The sequence below is a fragment of the Galleria mellonella genome, unplaced genomic scaffold (genome assembly GCF_026898425.1).
Source record: "Galleria mellonella isolate WM207_F2 unplaced genomic scaffold, CSIRO_AGI_GalMel_v1 utg36, whole genome shotgun sequence".
Lineage (NCBI taxonomy): Eukaryota > Metazoa > Arthropoda > Insecta > Lepidoptera > Pyralidae > Galleria > Galleria mellonella.
Window position 1 is genome coordinate 863,186 of NW_026442086.1, and position 9,182 is coordinate 872,367.

Below are 9,182 nucleotides of genomic sequence, written 5' to 3' on the forward strand. Positions count from 1 at the left end.
ATTAGTTAGTTTTGATTACACTGTCAATGTTCTTGTTCTTAGGTACCTACTTCTTATTTGAGCTATCTATATACATTACAAAGATTTTTATTATTGTCTGTGGAACTATCATAGTTTCTGTAATCTGTGTAAAAAAACTTATTAATTTCCAAAAAAATATGTTTTTTCATTTTAAAAACTTCGATTTATTCGATTTTTAACTTCATAATTTATTAAAATAATCCTGTTTTGTTAAAATAATGGCATGCAAAAACTTTCACAAAGGCAAATATTATGTCAATTTTAAACGTGGATTCGAAGATTACAAAAAAGATATTACCGTAACTGTTAATAAAGTTTTTGAAAATGATAGTTTGGTTAGTAGCGAAGTAATTTAATCTACGCTCTATAATAACTGCTAATATACAATATATAAATAGATATAAATATTTATTTTGTTTAAAATTTATTTAACTGACGATATGGAATCTACTGAGATTTTTAAATGAATGGACATTTCCCCATTGGTAAATACCAAACTACATAAAGTCTCATCATCATCTTATCGTCATCATTTAAAGAGTGAGAAATGGTATTAAAATTACTGGTTACTGTGATTGAAGTGTACATAGTCATCAGGCAGATCACATACGTAATTACTACTATCATGTAAAAAATATAAAGCTAATAAAAAATCTAATTTTACAGAAAATATCCTTATCAGATGACAATGATCCAACTTTCTTGTGTATATTAAATATTACACGTTGTGACTATGACGATTTGAAAAAACAACAAGGACTTCTTATTGATTTTGATAATTTTCCATCTCAACTTGTAAGATTACTCCAACAGTGTGCATCAAACAATATGTAAGTCAAAATCATTTAAATTTATTTATCTAGCAAATAGATAACAGACATCATCTGTCAAGAACTAAAGCGACTAGACAACATACATGTACTTAAAACTCTTCCTCTATACAGTACAGTCATCTTAAATACAAAAGTTTGTAATGGTTTTTGATTGAATGAGGATATATATATTTATATTATATTTGCATTGTAAGTTATAATTTTTTGTATCATGTGAATTATGGAGTTGTGTACTGTAAATATATTACAATGACAAAATAATATTCAATTCAAAAGTATGAATTTTGTTAATAATTGAAAAAATATTATTTGCCTGCTTTTATGAATTTAAAATATTTTTTATAAAAGCAGGCAGTCATTTATGATGTTTAGTATGCAATTTCAATTAGGAAAAATAGGCAAGTATGAGTCTCAGCTGTTACTTTTATCATTTTTGTCATTAATATATCTATCCTGTAATAAGACTTTCTACAAAGTTACTTTTTTATAACAGCTTTAAAATGTCTTTTGTGTAGGTCCAGGACAGATTTTAGCTGTTTATTATAATTCCTTATATGATTTCCTGATGATTAACTAGGCAATAGTCATTTATCGTACTTTTTAAAAAAATAACTTGCTTTATTAAATATTTATTAAATATTTTTGCAAAGTATAGTAAACATTCACAAGTATATATTTATGTAGTGTTTGGTTTCATTCACAACTTCCACAAAAATCTCTTCAAAGGATAAGTCTGTGTATGTAATTTATTTTTATTGTAACATTTATTTTTTGTGTATATGTATACACACATGAAAAATATGCATACAGACTATCAATAAATAGGTTGTAAATATCATCATGAATTTACTAATTAATCATTAGGCTCTTTGTAATATTTTCTTGTGTTTATTTCCAGGTTTTTAATAATGCAGCAAACTAATCCTGTACAGTATTATTTTGAAATTATAGAACATAATGAATTTAAACGCCTGGTCCATTTATCATTAAGAACGGGGCCTGCTACAGATACTGATATCAAGCAACATATGGCTGACACTATAACAAATTTAAAAGTAAACATTCAAACCAGTGCCAGTTTTAGCTATCTGGGTGTGTGGGCACAATTTTCTTGAGCATGTTTTATTTTTCTTTTGCTCTTTAACACATGCTTAAATAATATAATCCTATAGTTACACTAGCTTGGCATTCTTTTCCTAAAACTGACACTGCTTTTTGCATTTTATATGGAAGAAATTTTGTTCAAAGTGTCAAATTTCATTAAATTTATTATAGAAATCATTGGCAGCAGTTAAAACTTCAGCAACTTCTACTGATGCAATATGGAATGATAAATGTTTAAATTTGGAACGAAAAGTACATGATTTAAATCAGGTGGTTTCTAAGTTGGAGGAGGACCGACATAAACTAGAAGTTGAATATCAAGAGGCTTTAAAACATGAAAATGAAAAATTTACTCAGGTTTGTCCTTTCATCTAAATATAGTTTCTTTGTTATTTCTTTGCAACTTAATGGTTCTAAAAATCTTCATAAAATTTGGTATATATATATACATAAGTACTGTTCTGGATATTACTATTTATCTAGATTAATTACATAGCCTACTCATACAGATGAAGTAGCATATAAAAATTAGAATTTTAATTAAAGATAAAATGGCTAGATGCTAAAGTCAATATTGAAACCAACAAAAATATGAAGATTGTATCAGAACCGATTTTTTTAATGTACATAAGTTATTTTTAAATATTTTATTTCTATCTTTAAACTATGATTATGACTTTTTAAAATTTTCTCAGTTTGATACCACATGGAGTAAAAATATCAATACAAATTTCATTGCAGACTACAATGTATACATAAAAACTGTGTTTATTTTAGATGGGTTCAGTAAAGTGTATGTGAAAGTCTAAACAAAATTAAATATTTATAGGAAAGACTGCAGTGGCAGAAGACAACAGAAAATACGACAAAAGTACAGCTTTCATCATTTCAAGAAAGTATAAACAGAAAGGATCGGCAAATTGATGAACTAAATGTTTTGTCCAAACAGCTAAGAGATAATATAACACAATTAGAAAACCAGTTGAGGTATATATTTAGGCATTACATTTAAATCTTCTTTTCCATAACTATTTCATTGATTTTCTTGCATATATTATATTTATTACTATCTACTTTTAAATTTTCAAATAAAAACTAAAGTAATTTTACATAACTACTTTAGTTTTTATTTGAATAATATATTATGTAAAATATATTATATGATAAATGAAATGTTCCTAATATGGAAGTAGAACTGACTATTATTACACAAATAGTTTCTATTTTTGTTATAATAGTCAGTTATTAAGTTACAAAAGTATAAAAATAATTGACTATATTTGCAAAATATTTTTAAAATTGTATCTATTTAATTGCCAGTTTTGATTTACCTTTTTTTTGTCTTGTTTATTTATCCTATGAAAACATGTCAGTTCTATCATATACTTTTATGATATAAATTATATCTACCTACTATATATATCAATATATTGTGATTCATAGTGATAAGTCACAACGTCTAATTGTTCTGGAAAATGAGGTACAGAAAACACATATAGAAGTGGCAACTTTAAAAGCAAAAAATTCAACATATGAAAGGGAAATAGCAGAGAAAGAAAAGCAGTATAATCAAGCTAATTCCAGATGTGTTTACTTAGAACAGGTGCCAATAAATTATTTTTTATTACTGATTATATTTTGCTGTAAATTGACATTTTATAGTTATGATTGAATATTTAATGTCAGATCATAGCACATTATTATTAGTTAGTGACAATATTCATCGTAATAAGTGTTACAATTTCTATTACATATTGAATCGAATTAAACCAGATTGGCTCTGTAACTTCCAAGTTATAGTTTTTAACTGTATATTGTGAATTGTTTGTTCATATATTTAATAATGATATAAAATATCCTTATTTTTTTAAATTATGACTAAATGAGAAATGATATGAACATTATGTCTATTATAAATATTTCAACATTTTATATGAAATCACTGATCTGTTTTACAGCTCGCGAAGGATAATACAGAAGTGATTAAAGACTTGAATAAATCTTTACAAGTTATTAAAAAAGAAAAGGTTAGTATAATTAGCTATTTAGTGACAATTATTTTGATTAAGAATAGAAGAAAAGATATTTTAAAGAATAAATATATGTTATGGATTAATACGGCGAAACGAAAATTACAAAATAACCTCAATCCCTATATATATATTGTGAAATAAAATATCTATTATATTAAAAGAAATAAAGTCATTAAAATTTAATATTTTTTCGTGACAAATTACAGACAAGTTTAGAAGAACGTTTAGCTATAAGCGAGTCTTTAGTCAACAAGAATAGTGACGCTGCACATTCTGCATCAGAACAACTAATGAAAGCTAATCAAATCATTTCCAAACAAAATACTGAACTTATTGAGATCAAAGAGAAGGTACTGTTCTTATAACTACTATATTTTTTAGATGTTTTGTGTTAACAACACACATCATTGTCAATCTTTTTACAGCTGTTATGCAGAACTGCTATAGCATTGGAACAAGAAAAGGTTATAGAATCTAACAATAAAGAAATAGATGACCTAAAATCGGAAATACAGAAAACAAATAAAAATATAGATAAGCTTCAAGAAGAGTTAAGTGATTTGAAAGAGAAATGTGAGGATAACGTAAAAGCTCTCAAGGATCGTGATGAAACAATAAAAAATAACAATATGGGTATGTAATGTGTATTTTTTTTCTGTAATCTGGTTAAGAATATGATTAATTTTCGCTCATATTGGTGATGTATTGATTGTCAAAATAAATTACCTATTATTTATAAAATTTATTTTACAAATACATAATTTATAAAAAATGAAAAGAAAAAAAAATTCTACAGGTATTAATCTAAAATTAATTCTTCAAAACACCGGTAATATCCTCTATGTGAAATGTGAATGTGAAAAAGACTCCATTTTCCGCGCTTAGCCTCTCACTTGGGCCATTGTGCATATGTGCTGTCTGTGGCTCCTATTGTGTATAGATGTTTGTTTAATGGACAATGACCCGTTAATGTCCCTATCATTATTTTGAGGTTTTTTCTATCTAGATGTAATAAACGTTTTGATAGTCGTTGATTCAACGTAGGTACAGCCAATTTTGATTGTCTGCAATCAGTAGCCTGTATCCATCTTTGGTTTTGTATGTCAGCGGATCTTTGACGAATCCACATTCGAAGTTGTGAGAATGGAAGAGGAAGAACTGGATACGGGCCTACCACCCTCGTTCCTGAGCCTCTTCTAGCTAGTTCGTCTGCGGCATCATTACCATAAGATCCACTGTGCCCTCTTATCCATTGGAGTAATATCCTCTATAATACACAACAAAATTATGCATTAATTTTTTACCAGTCACTGGACGGAGTCTAACGGTCTTTGTAAAATATTAAGATATGTAGTTTGTTTTATAAGCATTTAAGTTTCTTTTGTTTTTAATATTCAGTTGTTTATTTCAGTAATTCAGTCTATTTTATAAGCATTTAAATTTCTTTCGTTTTTATTATTCCCTTTTTTTATTTCAGTAATTCAGTGGTTACATAAAAAGGTTGATGGAAATGATCCAGGTAATGCTATGGAAAATAATCATAAGAGTGGAGTTCAGAGTATAACAAGTTCTACGCCTTACTTTCTTTCGAGAAACAAAGAAATAAACTCTCGAAATATGTCCGATGAATCTATTGACTTTTATGCCACCTCAAAATTGTAAGATTTGTACTTAAATTTATTTATTATTATTAAATTTATATAATTACTAGATGTACCCACGAATCTGCGTGACTACCACCATGAATAATCTGGAGTTTGACTTGAATTATGAGTCAAAATTAGCCTATATATATATATATATATATATATATATATATATATATATATATATATATATATATATATATATATATATATATATATATATATATATATATGCCAAATTTCATGACGATAGGTTTTCATTTTCATTTATGAGTGTCATTTGTGGTTGTAAAAAATATTAATTCCATATAATCATGTTCGTTGTCGCTAATCGTTCATGGTACTGCCTGTTATATCCATGGCACTGTTCATTTATATAGGCATCGCTTACCAATTTTACTTCAGATGGGCCATGCACTTGTTTCTTTCTCGCTTGCCATTATAAGTTGCATAAAAAACACTCAACCGATTTTATTGAAATTTTGTAAATCTGTATTGTTACTTAAGAAATATAACCCTACAAAAAAATAATATTTGCCAAGCCAGTTAGTTATAAGATATTATCATTATAATAAAGGTTCATCCACAAATAACAACGCAGTGAGTTGTATCGTTACGAGATAATTTATTTATTCATATTTTTATTAAGGTCTAAAAGGCACATAAGTATCAAATTTGAGTAAAACACTAACAAATAATATCTTTGTTAGATCAAATGTGGAGGAGAGTCCAGGACCGGGAATCCAAGATTCACATACACGTAAAGTAGGACTGGATCCAAAATATTTAAGACCTGCTAGTGATGACAACAGGTTAAAAGGTGTTACTGAAGGTAATTACATCTTAATATATAAAAATTACGTCACGTTATATTTGTTCAGGCTAAGCTAAGTTTAATATTTTTCTGATAATTATTATGACTTCTGATCTGTTATTCATTTCCAGCTTGACGTCGACTTCTGTGATACCTGTATTTATATAATTACATATTATATCTATCAGTCGTATATTATGTATAGTATAAAAACCTTTGTTTAATTTAGGACCAATGGTATTAATTTAATTAAAATACTTGGAAGAGAAGTTACGCTTTACAAGAAAATATTGATTTCAGTTATGACAAACTTAATATAGGACCAAACATTTCGATTGTTCAGAATATATATAAATAAAACAATCGGGTTAGTTATACCGTTTATAACTTCAAAAGGTCTGGACAGATTTCTATGATCTATGATTTGTTAGATTCGGCTTCGTTCCGAATAGCAAAATAATTATTAAAATCTCGGAAAGATTCACGGTAAAAAAATACACAAAAAATATTTTAAATTGTTAGGCGGCACGAAGTTCGCCGGGTCAGCTAGTATTACATAGAAAGTAAAAGAGCCCGAAAAATATGTATTCCATCTCATTTATAATGTTGTATGAGCTGATTTTATATTGTTCATTTTTCATCATAATTATGTGTATAAATATTTTTTTGCAGATAAAATAATAGGAAAGGCAAATGAAGTTGAACGACAGTCGGGAAAAGAAAATAAATGTAACATTTTACCTAAGGTCGATTACAGAGAAAAGAAGTCTGGTAGAAATACGTATAGAGCTACACCCGTCTCTGCTTATTTTCATTAAATGTAACAATTATTTATATTGTATATGTAAATACGAAAAAGTAAATGTTAAGATTCATTGCTCTTGATGCCAGTTTTATTTAAAAACACACACCACTTGGGTGTTACACCAATTAATCGTAGGGATACACTACAAAAATAATGTAATGGAGCCAGTTTAACTAATTCACACATATAATAAGCATGACGGCGCATATGTGACTAAACAATTAAAATGAAACTGACTGAGGATACGACTGAATGCTGGATCTGAACTAAGATTGAAATCGATCAAAAATCAAGTACACCCATCACACTAAAGTAACTAAACAATAGAAATAATACTTTATTTATATATAAAATACCTTATTTTGTTCTATGGAGTAAGTTTTTTTTAAGAGGCCTATTACAAAATAATGTCGCTCAAATTTGGCTAAGGCGCATTGATTTGCACATCAACGCAATCGCATATAAACGTGTAGCCGAATAGGGTATGGTTACATTTGAAAGAGTTTTGATACTTGTATTATTTTAAATAATTAATGTGATATTTTTCACTTAACTGAATAAACTAAACGACTTGTTGGATTCTTATAAATAATATGTCGTTAGATTTGTCTTAATTAACAAAGTGCTAATAATGACCATAAATTATTATTATTGTTATATTATCCCTAGTGGGACGACGTCAGACAGGCGGCTGGTCGTAAAATTAAAAGTTAAAACCTTGGGTAGTATGGGTAAAAACATATTAATATAATTAATTGGAATAAGGGCAGGAATATGAAATTATTAAAACATAAATTTATTTATTAATATTTTTTATTGAACTAAATATTACAAATATCATACAAAAATACAAACAATAAATACAAGATAATTGAAATACAACAGCCGGATACATTATTGGCATATTTACTTGTTCTAAATATTTTACTTAGGTAAGCAAATAATATAGACAAAGTAATATAATCCTAAATTTAATAACTACTAGCTGATGCCCGCGACTTTGCTATCCCACGGGAACTCTTTAATTTACCGTGATTAAAAGTATTTAGTGTTGACCAGGAATGTAAGGGACCAACATGCAAAATTTCATCTAAATCGGTCCAACAGTTTCGGAGATTATAGCCCGTACAAACAAACAGACAGACAAACAAAAAATTTGAAATAAATCTGGATGCTTTCTATTTGACTTTTAACATCTCCCTGACTCGGTTTTTAACGTTTTTTTTTTCTATGTACAGACATTCGATGTATATATATTGTACCTATCTCATCTTAAGTGAAAGTAAAACAAAGTTTTATTAGAAAATAAAATTCTTTAAACTTAAGTATCTATCTTAGTAATATATAAGGTCGAAGTTTACGAGTTTTAAAATTTGGTATTTCTCTATTAGTTTGTTATATCATAACAAGAGAACGGCTTATATGACAATATTCACTTAGATTTTATGATATTGATGCAGGCGATGTTTGAGTTGAGACAATTTGATTCAAATAATATACTTTCTGATGGAATTGAGAGTTATGTGAAATAAAATATTTTTTTTTGTATATATGAAGGATTATTACACAATCATACCCCTGCCAGGGCAACCTTAGCCGTCCGATCCTTTTCTCGAAGCGACTTACCGCACTTTTGACCTCTCTGTAACTTCATTGTGGATAAAGCTAGAAGTTTGTTTTTAACTGGCTATTTGAATACGTAATATTTATACCGTATAGTTTACGAAGCAATAATGTTTGTCAAAGTTCTTTAATTTTATCACTGACACACTCGTAAACTTCTAGTTTTTAAATTTAGTTAGCATTTAGTCTATAAAGGAAAGAAAAAATGACAAATACTGACATTTTATTGTTCATTTTCATTAAATGAAAATAATAATTATAAATTACGTTCATTTATTCAAATAATGCACTGTGTTTGTGTAG

The 9,182-nt window shown here is 27.6% G+C and overlaps 1 protein-coding gene across 1 annotated transcript; it reads left to right on the top strand.

Moving 5' to 3' along the window:
• The first annotated feature begins 111 nt into the window (after positions 1-111).
• Positions 112-7,334, top strand: LOC113520562 (spindle assembly abnormal protein 6 homolog). Its single transcript, XM_026905932.3, has 12 exons — positions 112-356; positions 688-851; positions 1,753-1,909; positions 2,130-2,315; positions 2,788-2,945; positions 3,402-3,561; positions 3,917-3,985; positions 4,198-4,341; positions 4,417-4,624; positions 5,469-5,649; positions 6,348-6,469; positions 7,124-7,334. Exons 1-12 carry the CDS (start codon positions 240-242, stop codon positions 7,267-7,269), a joined length of 1,812 nt encoding a protein of 603 aa, XP_026761733.2. The 5' UTR covers positions 112-239; the 3' UTR covers positions 7,270-7,334.
• Positions 7,335-9,182: the final 1,848 nt, after the last annotated feature.

Coding starts and splice junctions, on each gene's coding strand:
- LOC113520562 (XM_026905932.3), top strand. CDS start 240: ATGGCATGCAAAAACTTTCACAAAGGCAAATATTATGTCAATTTTAAA. Junction 1,910..2,129: donor ACACTATAACAAATTTAAAA/GTAAACATTCAA, acceptor AATTTATTATAG/AAATCATTGGCAGCAGTTAA. Junction 4,625..5,468: donor AATAAAAAATAACAATATGG/GTATGTAATGTG, acceptor TTTTTATTTCAG/TAATTCAGTGGTTACATAAA.